Source organism: Astatotilapia calliptera, chromosome 18 (assembly GCF_964374335.1).
Source record: "Astatotilapia calliptera chromosome 18, fAstCal68.1, whole genome shotgun sequence".
In the NCBI taxonomy this organism is placed as follows: domain Eukaryota; kingdom Metazoa; phylum Chordata; class Actinopteri; order Cichliformes; family Cichlidae; genus Astatotilapia; species Astatotilapia calliptera.
The window spans coordinates 19,239,971-19,253,541 of record NC_137439.1 but is presented as its reverse complement, the minus strand read 5'-3'; the positions used below and the strand labels follow the sequence as shown (position 1 = coordinate 19,253,541).

General features: G+C 39.2%; 1 protein-coding gene across 5 annotated transcripts; it reads left to right on the top strand.

Moving 5' to 3' along the window:
* The first annotated feature begins 2,736 nt into the window (after window positions 1-2,736).
* prtfdc1b (phosphoribosyl transferase domain containing 1b) lies at window positions 2,737-12,685 on the top strand. 5 transcript variants are annotated; one of them, XR_013903401.1, is made up of 9 exons: window positions 2,737-2,908; window positions 3,130-3,236; window positions 4,508-4,691; window positions 6,289-6,354; window positions 9,108-9,125; window positions 11,364-11,446; window positions 11,658-11,735; window positions 11,823-11,899; window positions 12,002-12,685. XR_013903401.1 is itself a non-coding variant. In XM_026148547.2 (9 exons), the coding sequence occupies exons 1-9, from the start codon at window positions 2,861-2,863 to the stop codon at window positions 12,047-12,049; spliced, it is 678 nt and encodes a 225-aa protein (XP_026004332.1). In that variant the 5' UTR covers window positions 2,737-2,860; the 3' UTR covers window positions 12,050-12,685. The 5 variants fall into 5 exon arrangements, 4 of the variants coding, with proteins under 4 accessions (XP_026004332.1, XP_026004333.1, XP_080149343.1 ...); XM_026148547.2 differs by having other exon boundaries at window positions 11,658-11,704; XM_080293217.1 differs by having other exon boundaries at window positions 2,751-2,908; window positions 4,508-4,661; window positions 11,658-11,704.
* Window positions 12,686-13,571: the final 886 nt, after the last annotated feature.

Sequence of the window (13,571 nt, the reverse complement as noted above, 5' to 3'; positions counted from 1 at the left end):
TTATCTACCTCACAAGCAAGTCCAATTTAGAATCACCAGTTAACCTGACAGGTATGTGTTTGGACTGAGGGAGGAAGCTGGAGCACCTCCAAACAGAGAGGTCCCAGTTGTGGATCAAACTGGGAATCTTCTTGTTGTGACTAGTGGTGCTACACCACTGTGCCATCCAGAAACTTAGAGTGTACTGACTGTGAGCCACAAAAGCTTCTGTATATACTCATCAGCACCTCTCACTGGCTGACACTGACAGGCTCTTTCTTAATTGGTAGTATTTTTCAGCAGTTGTTACAGACTAAAGTAGATTTGGTCTTGTTAATATAATTTTTTGTCATGTTTGTTGATATCGTGGGAGCCCGGTCAACACCTTGAGCTCCTTGTCATGTTGCTCGAGCAGTTTTTCATGATGACAAATTGTCGTGCTGGGGGAGGCTGCTGCTGATGGCGGTTGTTGCTGCTGTGTGGGTTGTGCTTAGTATGTCTGCATAGTATTCACATGAATGTCAGGACCCAGGGGTTTAGATTGTTGCACAATAGGTTATTGCATTAATCAATGTGATTCACGTCATGTCATGACAAATCCAAAGACCAAGACAAAAAAAAAAAATCTCTTACTCTGTCATACTCACCAAGCTCCAAGCTCTTTGTGTCCTGCTGAGGAAGGAGGCCTTTAAAGGAGACCTATTTTGGTTTCTTCCAGCTCGATATATTTATTCTTGGACCAAAGTAGCTTTGTATGATTCACAGCTTGGTGCGACTCCTCTGTTCATCTACACTTGCCAGTTACCTTCCTCCTCCTTAAAACCCAATTTTTTTCTGATTGGATTCCCCTCATCAACCCAAAATTCAAACAAAGAAGTCTCACCTTACACCTTACATAAATTTTTATGGTCTATTGAGTTTTTCTGTAAGCTTAAAATTCAGTTCTTAGTGTGGCTCATGATGTGTCTTAGTAGGATAACAATGCAGGACATTGCTCAAGCAAAATCACTTGAAGTCCGTGATTTGGCTCAAAATCTGATAGAAAATGAGAAAATGATCAGATTCTTCAAATACAAACAACACCGCTGACAATATCTGAATGGACAGTTGCATGTCTGACAGAATTACATTCATAGCAAGTGAATATTCATAATTGGCCAAACAACAGGGCCGAGGGTATGTGGGAGCAGTTGGTGGTATAGTCTGCGGACGGTCAGAGGCCTTGACTGCTGAGCGAGTGTGAAGTGCCAAAGCCAAACTGCTCCCCTGCACCCCGAGGGCAGCGAAGGAGCCGGGTTGTGCTCACCAGCAGAGAGGGCCTCAAAAACAATCTGACAAGACTTCTCATCTCCTGGCCTCTGCAGTACTGCAGTAGATGCTCATGAGCGAGATTATTCCAGTGTCAAGCCTGCAGCTTTGTCATCTGAAACAATAACATCAAGTGAGATAACTCACGCAGACTGAGTTTTACTTAATTTTTGAGGGATTTTTTTTGTCATGCAGCGTAATTCTCACACCGCCGAGGTGGTGACACTGCACAGGCCAACTGAAATATAATGCTGCTGTTGACATCTGTTTTCCAGCTGTCAGTGAAGCACTGTTTAAATTGCAGCTGCTGTGGAAGGGGCATGGATGAGTGGCTCAGACACCTTGTGTCTCCCTCTTCTCAGCAGAGCCCATACTGCTTGAATATGCAGTGAAACTACCACTCACACATTGCCTGGATGCTTCATCTTAAATTCACTTATTCACACACTGTAACCCACAGATTATATCATGCACAGGAGACAGGGTGTGGCCCCTGAATTTTTCTGTATTACAGTCTGTTACTCATCTCTTATTTTTATAATGGCACAATGAATGTTTAAGAGGGGTCATGTATCCAGGCTGTTTAAAGATTCAGTTACATGAAGACAAAATGATTGATCAGAAGAAAAGCTGTGTACAGAAGAGCCAGAAGTGTTTGTCTTCTTCCACTAGATGGCGACTTTAACACATTTTGTCAAAACTTTCACATCCTCCACACTGTGATATGGAACAGGAAAGATTGCTTTCAGTATTTCCCAGTGGGAATGTTTTGACTGAAGTAAAACCCTACCCTATCAGTAATCAGCATTTCAGTTTTGGGTTTTTCCCCCAGTTACTCTTGCACAACACTAAAAACTTTCGTTATATCCCCAGAGTGATGACGCCTCTTCTGTTTTCTTTGCAGCTGATCCATCTCTTTCACTCTTTTCTCTCAGAAAACCACTCAGATTCAGTCTCTGTGTATTTTCCTCTCATGGAAAAACAGTGACAGCAGAATGATATGCATATGTGAAAAACATGGCAATTCAAAATCAACAAATATCAAGCCTTCCGGTGAATACTGATGATTGCATTTCAGAGCTGCTCTCCTTTTTACAGAAGAAGTTTTCAGCTGAAAGACTTGTAACTTTGTAAAAATGATGCATGGTTAGAAAAAGGCAGATTTCATGAAACGATCTCCACGGCACTGCCCGTTCTGAATAATAAAAACATTTAATAAATATATATATTTTTTGTTGCATGATTTTCCTCATGATTGTATGCTGTAGTATACTGTTAGTTTTGGGTATTCTCTCCAACACTGCCCGGTTTTGTGCCAAAAAGTGATCACTTCATTACTAGCCCTTGAACAGGTACACACAGAAAGGTGGGGCCCCATGAAAAGCAGCACTACATGTAAATGTAATGTTAGAGCGCCCCTGCTGGATGGTTGCTGTTTGACAGCGAGAAATGCAAAGTGTTCGGTTTCCTAACATTCCTTCACCCCGATGCTCCTCCTCTCTCCTGTTGGTGCCAACTCCCTCTATCAACTTGCCTGAGACAAAAGCTCCTTTTGTGGCGGTGGAAAAACAACATGGCAGAATTTGCCGTCCAGTCCGAAGGAAGAAGCGAGGGGATTGTGGTAATTAAATTAGGGGGCTGACGGGGAAGGGACAAGTGTCGAAGAAAAGCGTCGCTCGTGTATGGATGCACAATTTGCGCAGGCAGACAACTTTGCGCGCCTTGCAGATTGCTTAAAGTCACATGCGCTTCTGGTGCAAACAAGATAAAACTCGTACCCGCTGTTTTTCTCCTTGTAGTACAGCAGAAACATGATGTTTGCGTTTATCTCCCCCCCTGCAGATTAAAGATGACTGGCCAGGCTACAGTTTAGATCTCTTCAGCTATCCAGCACACTACTCCGGAGATTTAGACTGTGTCATCATCCCGCATGGCGTGATTATGGACAGGTACATGGCTACAACTGGGAAGTCGCTTTCTTTGTTCTTTGATAAAATCGTGCATCAAGGAAGTAATGTTCCCATATGCTTTTGCACGGGGGCTGCATAAAAGCCTTTGTACAGTTTCTGGGGAAATCCAGGGGATATCATGCACAGATTATGCGATATGAACTTGACGGAGGTTTTGGCATGCTTTTATTGAAATGAATCCTGGTAAAGCTTAGAAATTCCCCAAAGAAACAAACAAAACAAATAAAAAACCACAGCTCCCCAATGAAAGCTCAAATCCCACAGTAACTCCCCGCGTGTATTCATACTTTTTTGGTAAAAAGAGAAAAGCCAGCAGGAGTTCAATCATACTTTGTTTTAAATAGTACTTATTAACTTCTGTATGTCTATAAAAGAAATCAGAAAATGAATTTTTAATTAAATAATTAGTGTTTTTGTCACGTGACACAAAGCTTTTTATCTTACTGTAAAACACAAAAGCTCTGTATGTGGGTTTGTTTATGTTTCTGCTACCTGCCGTTACACGATCAGGAGCCGAATAACCAAACTTGGCACATGGGTACATTTTATGCACCTGAAGTTTTTAATCTATTACCGATATCATGACATCATTGTGTTTCCCAGCAATCGTCTAACAAAGGTCTAAAATGATCTGTTCTTAATACCCGTGCACTAACAGAACTATGTCAGTTTTATGTAATAACAGTAGTTGTAATTTATATCTACAAAAGAGGTTCTCTGGCAACCAGCTAGCAATGGGCTCAAATCAACCATTTTTAGAATTTACGCACGTAGAACACCTTATGATTATCATTTCATGTCAAACAGCATGAGCGGGCGGAACAGTACTGAAGCATGGGCATGTACTACTATGTATAGTTGTGGTCAGATGTTTAAACAAGTTGCTTAGGCATAGAATAAAAAGTGCAGTAGGAATGTGCGTGCGACTGGCTGAATAAGCGTTTTAGGTGCTCAATTAGTGTCAAAAAGTGCTTTGCCAGTAGTCAGTTTAAATCACATGTGAGCTATCTGTTTTTCTTTCTTATAAAATATTTAAAACATTTATTTAAATGTAGTAAACGGTTAATCAATCAGTTTACCTGTCTTTGCATATTTAACCAGAATTATTCAATATGGTGAAATAATAACACAAAGCTAAACAAATTTAAACATCACATATGGTTGTGGACCGACAGGGATTTCAAAACTGTCTTAACTGACGAGAAAAGAGGTCTTTTAGAGGTAATTCACCTTTTCTTCATTGTACACAGAACAGAACGTCTCGCTAGAAACATCATGGATGACCTGGGGAACCACGCCATTGTGGTCCTGTGCGTGCTGAAAGGAGGTTACCAGTTTTGTGCCGACCTGGTGGACAGGATCAAGGACCTTAGCCACAACTCCAACCGCACAATCCCCATGACGGTACACTTCATTCGTCTCAAGAGTTACTTGGTGAGCTGTTGCCCACTCCAGCAAAGAAAGCTGACAGTTTATCTTGAGTGGCATTTGTGTGAGAAGTGGAAAGCATTTTCACGCTCAAAAGTATCACCTGTGAGTTTAGAGTTAGTCACAAGATGTGTATTATTTTTCATGCATTAGAACATTGGTGTCTTCCTCTAACTTTGCCTTGAAAGTGCTGTTATGATTTGATGTGATTGCTGACAATTTTTTTTTAGCTGTGAAGTACTGCTGGTGAGATACCCTCACTGGCCACTTTATTGGGTACACCTTCAAGCTACACAGGGTTAAACTTCTCTGTGGAGAATTATTCCCTGTTCTTAGATGACGAAGGTGGCACCCGGTGTGGTCTTCTGCTGTGACAGCCAATCTGCTCCAGGGTTCAGTGTGATGTGCATACAGATATATCTGAGTTACTGTTGCCTTTCTATCAGATCAATGAAGTCTCTCCTCTGACCTCTGGCATCAACAATGCATCTTCACGCAGAGAACTGGCACTTACTGAATATTTTCTCTTTTTTGGACAATTCTCTATGAACCCTAGAGATGGTTCTGTGGGAAAATCCAAGTAGATCAGCAGTTTCTGAAATACTCAGACCGGTCTGGCACAGTCACAGCCAAGCTATGCTCAGAGTCACTTAATTCCTCTTTTATCCTTATTCTGAAACTCGATTTGAACTTCAGCTGGTCATTTTAACCATGTCTACATACATAAAAGCTTTGAGTTGCTGTCATGTGATTAGTTGATTATATCTGAGTTAATGAGGAATTGAACAGATATACCTCATTAAACAAATTGAGCTGGTTCGGGCATTGGACTTGCATGCCTCCTAGAGGTGGGAATCACCATACATCCCACGATACGATATTATTGCGATTTTTTTAAAATATCTGCGATATTCAGATTCTGTACATAAAGGTTAACTTTATCAATATTCATTTTATCTAATATCAAAGTCTTGCACTCAGTCTTTCTCTCATTTCAGTTCAGTTTTATTGTTGACAAACTGAACGGTTTGTATTACAGTCTAGTCCAACTTAACTGAATGCAACCATCTGGTACAATTATAGCTATTCTGAACTATGCAATTTGTGAAAACTATGCAGCCCCTTCAGCAACTGAAGAATTTGAAAGTAAATTAAAACAAAATATAATTTTACATTAAATAAAAAAGTTTTAAACTTAATTAAAATAAAACATGTCTTAAATTAAAATAAGTAAACTGTCATGTTTATTGCTGCCAAAAAAAAGTTAAACACATTTGGACAGTGAAGGAATGTCAGGATTCTTGCTCAGAAAAAGGAGCTGATCAACATGCTCTGAAGTCAGAGCACAAAAACTTTTTTTGTAACAAAATATCGATTTCTGCTGTCCCTGTATCGATACATTATTAGCAAACAAAATATCACGATACTACACAGTATCGATTTTTCCCCCACCCCTAATGCCTCCTGGGTGAGGTGTTTTTTCAGCCATGTCCAAATGAGATGAAGCTCCAGGATAGACTCAGTGCATTCTTGAGAGATCATATCTCTTATAGATAGATGAATGGATAATTGAAAATATTTCTCCTGTATTTTATGTCCACAGAATGACGAGTCAACAGAGGATCTTCACATCCTCGGAGGAGAGGACTTGTCTTTATTAGCTGGAAAGGTAAGATTTTCATTATCATTGAGACGTCTGAGCCTTATGATGGGCCCTGCTTTTGTAAAAATAGGTAGCATGGAGATGGTGATTGTTGATAGACAGCAGCCTCAAGAGGGCACCCTTCCCTCTAATGTGCTGTTTGCCTCACTTCAGTGAATGAGATCAAAGATGGCAGTTTCTGACACACCTAGCGCTGATCACATGCCAGCTATGACAAAAGGTTTATTCCATTTTATCTCAAGTGAAGCAAAATGTATGGTGTAAATTGGAGGCCATACTGAGTGCGTACCTCGGTAGATCAAGGGGATGACAGATTTACTTAACACAGTCCCTCTTCTACGGCTCGTCGTGTTATCCTGTAATTAGAGATGGTAGCTCACAGAACTCGAGTGTGTGTGCAGGCTGTTGCCAGCCTTTGATAGTGCATGCCACCTAACAAAGGGTCTCAGTGAAACAGTGCAGACTTGTGGTGATGACAGTCACCTTATTATAAAGAGTTGTAAAATCATTTCCAGGATTGGAAATAAGAAAAGCAAAACTTTTAGATGCTTTCATCCTGTTTTCTTGTAAAATACATATATACATAATTGTATATATGACAAAGAAAACATTTTATTTGTTTGTTTACAGCAGGTTAGGAAGGACTCAATCTAACATTAAAGGCCCTGATTACATGACATGTAACTAGTTTGATTTAGAAAGAATAATCAGCACTGATTACAGCATGATGGGGTTCTGTGACGGCAGCAGATCATTCATAGTGCTGAGTGACCACTAGAGGTATTATTAAAGTGAAATTAAACCAAACTAAAACATTTTAGTCAACTAAAACAAAAATAAAAGCAACAAATTAAAAAATATTAAAACTATCTGAAACAATATTGTGAACTTTGAAAACTAACTGAAATAAAATTAAAAGTATAGAGGAAATACCCTTAGTTTTAGGTTGGTAAAAATGTAGTTACAACATGCCTGATGAGGCGTTGATGGATGTCTTTAGATGTCCATGAGACAGTGAGTCAACTGCTTTCAAATGGTTTTGTGTTTTTATTGTAATACCTCTGCTGATTTGACCAAATCTTGCCTTGGACATGTGCCCACCATACAATGGTGAATACAAAGATGGAAACTAACACTGAAACTAATTCAGACTAAAGTAAAAGTAAACATTTTATACAATAAAAACTAAACTGAAACAAGAAACTAACTGAAAATAAGCAGAATTCAAAACAAAAAATTGAAATAAAAACTAATGAGAAAATATTTGTGTGCTTATATTCAATCTGGAAAGTCCTAAAAGGTTCAAAGACTATTCAGCAGGGAAAGTGGCCTAAATTACACAATTAAAGAAAGAAAGAAAGAAAAGAAAAAGACAGACAAGATGAGCCTATAGAGAGCACACAGCACTCCTCTTAGCATTAAGTAAATGTGTTTGGCATAACAGAGCATTCAAACCACATTTCTGTTTACTAAATCTGGTTTATTAGAAAAAAATAAATAAATAAAACCGGCCTAAATTCCAATTTTCACCAGAGATTTGAACCATCTCACAATTATGTGAGCTCTGCTGTTCATACCCATATATTTCTTATAAAAGAATCTGTGTACAACCTTTTTGCCAAGTAAGCAGCTTTAACTCCCACTCACACACACACACGTGCACATATCTATGTAAGCATACAGAGGGATGAATCATTAACCGTTACTATGGGAGTTACAAGTCAGCAGTGGTATTTTTAGATAATTAAAGTCAGCTGATATGAACATTCACAGTCATACGCATACCTCAGCAGTACATGCACACAGTAGCCAGGTGCCTAAAACTTGAATAGGATATGAGGTAGTAGGCTTGACTCACTGCTTTCCTCACAGAATCTTTAGTGTGCTTGTGAAATCCCTGAGCTCACTGTGACGTGCTGCTAATTTTTGTCCCAGGTCCTAACAGAATGAGGTGATGCTTTCCAGGAAGAGGTTACCTAATTGTTTAACAGTGTACACATTACTGTTCATTTGCTTTTTGACCTCCCTGAAATGTAGTTTTCAGACAGTGAGCTTTACATATCTTGTATAGCTCATTGCCTTTGCATTTCTCCAGGGTTTAGTGCGCTCTAAATAAATCTGGATGAATAATGATTCCTAAACAAAGCACGACTGCACCCTCGGATGAACCCTTTGTTTAAAAAAGTGGAGTAAACTCCGGCAGTTAGAGAGTTTCACTTTTCATCGTGTCCTAGCTAAGTTGAAGCGAAGCCCAGATAGCGGCTCTTAATAAAGACACTGCCCAGTCGTCTTCAGTTTATTAGACAGACATTCGCAGAATTTCAGCTATTTCTGTGCGACATTCAGGGCAGCGCTGCAGGAACATAGCTTTCCAATCTGGATTAGGATCATTCGTTTAGCTGAATCACTGATATCATAAATGCAAAGAGTCTCGCGGATGTAGTGTATGAAAAAATGTGGTTGGTTTAGCTGATATTGGCCATATTTCAGTACTTCTGCTTTTATTTCAGCTGCAGCCTGATCATTTCCTGAAACATTATTTGTCAGTTGGTTTTGTTTTGCACTTTAGAACACAACAAAGTGTATTTCTCTGTTTATAATTAATTGCTTCTTAAATCACCTCTAAATGGCTTTTGTCTTTTTTTTAAACGTGTGAGTTTTAGTCTTGGAATAAGTGTGGAGCAGATTATCAGTTTTCAATCAAGAGTAATTGTTTGTTCCTGCCCTCTCTTTTCTCCTCGACATGCTCGCTCCATAAGAATGTTCTGGTTGTGGAGGTGAGTCAGCCATGTTTTTGCTACTCTGCTTTTCCCCGTGTTCACCAAATGGACCTTATTGTGTTCCTTGTTGTTGTTGTTGTTGTTGATGATGATGTTTTCCAGGTCAGGAAAACTCATTTAAAATTTTTATCTTCTTCTTGAAGGTCCTGAATTCAACATGAGGACACTTTTTAATTGCCTGACCCATATTTGAGAAACCAAATAGATTTATTGCTTTGTGTGTGTGTGTGTGTGTGTGTGTGTGTGTGTGTGTGTGTGTGTGTGTGTGTGTGTGTGTGTGTGTGTGTTTTAACTAACATCATTGAAAATCTTGCCTTGCCCTACATACTGGAATAGGTGCACTGCAAAAAAATAAAAAGGAAATGTAGGCCTGCAGTCATCATCGTGGGCATTCATGATACTTACTGTAAAAAGATTGTAGGAGTAAACATTTTGAAACAGCTCCCTTTAGTCAGTGCACAACTGTGTGTGACAGGGAACTCGCAATCTGTGGCCGCTTCAGCTTTAAGTAATATTAAAATCTTTATTGTGTGTCAACGTCATCGGGATAAAGCAAGATGGAAAGACTTAGCGTCTCATAAAAACCAATACATTACATCAGGTGCGTCACATTGTACAGGAAGTAACAGAGTTAAAAGGAAATAAAAAGTCAAAATCAGGAAAGGCTCTAAGGAGGTCGATGACTCAGCCGACAGGATTTCCACAGGCAGAATTTTCCATATTTATAAGACATAGATACTGCTGTGTACTTGTTATGCAATTGCATTTTTAAAAAGACAACCTTGTCTTAGTTTTGACTTGTGCAGTGGGTTGGTCAGTAAAAAACCCTTTTTGCTATCAGTATTGTAAAATGGCAGTCATCACTCCATGGTATTTACAAGGGGTAAAATACAAGCACTGATAGATAGTAATGACTTTAATACTAACGCACTGAAACACACAAGGTTACAAAATGTTTCACTAGATACGAGAGAGATAGGAGAATACTTTAAAGAAGTGTACATATCCCAACAAACAGTACCTACAAATACACACAGGTACCGATTTTCAGTGATATCAACTTTAATATCAGGAAATTAACTAAGCGTATATATATTTTCTTCCTCTCTTTTTTGCCATATTTTTCAAGTAACCTGTGTTTGACAACAGCATAATAAAACTGGAAGTTCTGTTTTTTGTGCCCCCCCCCACCTCCCATATGGCCACCCCTATGAAAAAATTCTGGAGACGCCCCTGCGTGGAGCAGTTAAAAGACCCGGATCAGGTGATCAGAGATCAGGTGATATAACACCTCAGCAGGCCATGCAGGGCTTTGTGATTGATAAAAATCTGCAGTGTGGTCTGAATTTCACTGGGAGCCAGTGAAGGGAAGCAAGTGTGTAGTTCGGGGCTCACAGCAAAGGATTTTAGCGATATTTCTTAGATGACTGGATGAGCTTAGAGACATGAGATTCAAAACTCAAACACCTGTCAAAAGTAATACCAACGTTTTGAGCACAGGATTTGGCATTATTGGCAAGTGCAGCCAATGTAGTGACTGACCTCTGTATAGAAACCCCACTTTTACCAGGACTGTGATAATAAAGTATTTATAAAGCATTCACTGTGGTAGTGAGAGGCTCTTGAGCTGACTTGACAGAAAACAGATCATACTACATCATAATAGTTATTTTGTGTAAGGAATTTAAATATGGGTCATTTAATTTAAATGAAATGAGAGAAGGAAACAAGCAAAGTGCATTTAAAAATAAGTAAAATAGGTTTTAAAATCTTAAATTCCTGCAGTATTATAATTAGGCTAAGGCTGTTAGTCTGTTCTGGCTCATATTCAGTGACAGATGAAAAATGTGTGAGGACAGTCACACATTTCACATATTTGTAGTGCGTACTGACCAGCGGCACACTGACATGATCGAGCGTACTGTTGTGGCTTTGGTTCGCCTCAGCGTTTGCCTACATCGTAGAGCAAGAGGTCAGATGACGTTTTTTTTTTTTTTGATTGAATATCACATGTTTGTGTTTAAATTCCTCTTTTCAGTGAATTCAAGTAATTCCTAGTGAATGCTTGTAAACAGTTGCGTAATTTGAGTACAGTGTGACACTGACTGCACTTAGTTTCTGTATCACTTCTAGTCCAGAGAAAGAAGAATTGAGTTTTTGTTCTTTTTTTTTCCTCACTGCCATGTTATTACTTTCTCAGTCCAGTTTCTACATCTTCCACCCCCACCCTCACAGGGCATTGTAGGCACCGGAAAGACGATGAAGACTCTCCTGAAGCACGTCGAAGCCTTCGGGCCCAAAATGATCAAAGTAGCAGGGTAAAGCCGCCAAACAAAACCAGCTCAATTTCCTGCTTTGCGAATCACTGTTTTCCCCTTTCAGTTGAGACACACACACAGACACACAGAGAGGCAAAGACTAACATTGTGATGCAGATCTCAGGTACCGCAGGTTTTTTTGAAGTGACGCTGTCTCCTGAGACGGTTTGAGTCGGCTGTTGTAAATAATGTCTGCTTTTGTTTCCCTCAGATTGCTGGTGAAGAGAGTGCCGCATAGCTCAGCATGTGTTCCTGACTGTACGTACCTGACCAACCCTTTTATGACTCAGTGAGTCATTCACAGTTAAAAAAATTGTTGCATTTGCCGAGTCCCAAACTATTGGAAATATTTGCCTTTGTCGTTTTGTGCTTTCAGATGTCGGCTTTGAGATACCCAATCGTTTTGTGGTTGGATATGCTTTAGACTACAATGAGTATTTTAGAGATCTCAGTGTAAGTCAGTGTCTGGCTTCTTTCTTTCTTTCTTTTTTTTTTGACGACTGTATTGGGAATCCAGTAACACAATAAAGACCTGTGCTTTGGTGCTTCTTTTAGCACATTTGCGTGATCAGCGACACCGGGAAGATGAAATATAAGATTTAAAGAGAGGGCCGGCGATAGAGGCGACTGTCGAGCAGATGTCATCGGACAGCAAGCCCAGACACTTCCTGTGAGATGCCATTGACTTACAGCTGCTATGGTGACATCTGATCCCAATCATAACATTCCTGGTTCCGAACATGTTAACATTTTTAACAACACACACTGCAACATTTAACTGGAGATTTGAACACAAAAAGCGCATGCTTGAGGATAAGTCGGAGCTTTGTTGCTTTGACACAGGTGATTCAGGTTTAAAACGTGTAGTGTTAAGTGGGGGGAATGCTGTTCTAACTCTATATCTAAAGCATCCAATCATCCCAGGTGTACTGCTTCTTTTATGAAATGTAAAGCATTCAATAACCACTGCATGTGAGGAATACCAACAAAACCTAAAATGAAAGGAAGTTGGGTTTTTTTTAATTTGTTCTCCACCTGTGCGATGCCTTTTTAAAGTTTCATCTGATTTTCCATCACTTTTAACACACAGGGGAGAAACAGTTCAAGTCTTGTCAACACTAAGTGCCATTACTACCTCCTTTGTGTGTGTTTGCTTGTTTTTTCACTTGCTGTAGAGTACTTTTGTCATTTCTCTGTATCAGTTTATGTTCTAACATACAATAAAATGTTTTTTTAAGATTTCTGCATTCTACTATTAATGTTCCCACATGATTTTATGAATGAATGTTTTTAGTACTAATTGATTTACAATGGTTCCTTGGCTGAGCTATGAATATAAAGAAGACCTTGTGTAATATGTTTCTTAGGCTGATGATATACAAAAGGGGCTTGGAGTCTTTTTCTTTTTTTCATATGTCTTTTTAATGGTGTTGAGCTTCTCTTAATTTTATGGAAAACTGGCACCTATATAGGCCCTGAAGTAGCAAAGCTTTAAACCAAAAGCATCCTGAAACATCAGGTTGCCATTGTTTTGTTTTAAAAAGGGGGTTTTAACTGTAAGTGAACTTACAAAATGAACAAAAGAGAGCTCGTTGTGCTGAGCTGCTGTGCTCTTTGTATGCACTTGACATGTGACTCCCTTTGCTTAAGCACTGAGCACAACGTGCCATAAAGAAAACCATCTCTTGGGACAGTGAATAGACTTTGCCTTTTTGACTCACCAGACCTCCAACAGTGATAAAGTAAGAGCTACAACTGAATTACATTATTGCAACCCCTAAATTTGTAGTCAGTACTTTTTACAGTAGTGGAAGAAGTAGTCTGATCTTTTTCAGAAGCAAAAGCAGCAATGCACCACTGTAAATATTCACAATTACAGAAAAAGTTCATGTATAATATCTTACAATTGGATGTCAATAGCATTTCTCAGTTTACTATGGACCAAACTTCAATATAGTTGTAATATTTTAAAGCGGGGGTGTCAAACTACCTTTAATTAACAGGCCACATTCAGCCCAATATAATCTCAAGTGAGCTGTGTAGTCCAGCTAAACAAATGCACAAAAACCTTTTAATATAAATGTGTGTGACATAAATATGTGTTTATATCAGCATTACATGTCTG

Bases quoted from the DNA above. Each gene is read 5' to 3' on its own strand.
- prtfdc1b (XM_026148547.2), top strand. From the start codon at position 2,861: ATGGCAGAATTTGCCGTCCAGTCCGAAGGAAGAAGCGAGGGGATTGTG. The intron at 3,237-4,507 runs GTACATGGCTAC...CATTGTACACAG, and splicing joins CATGGCGTGATTATGGACAG to AACAGAACGTCTCGCTAGAA. The intron at 11,705-11,822 runs GTACGTACCTGA...TTGTGCTTTCAG, and splicing joins CTCAGCATGTGTTCCTGACT to ATGTCGGCTTTGAGATACCC.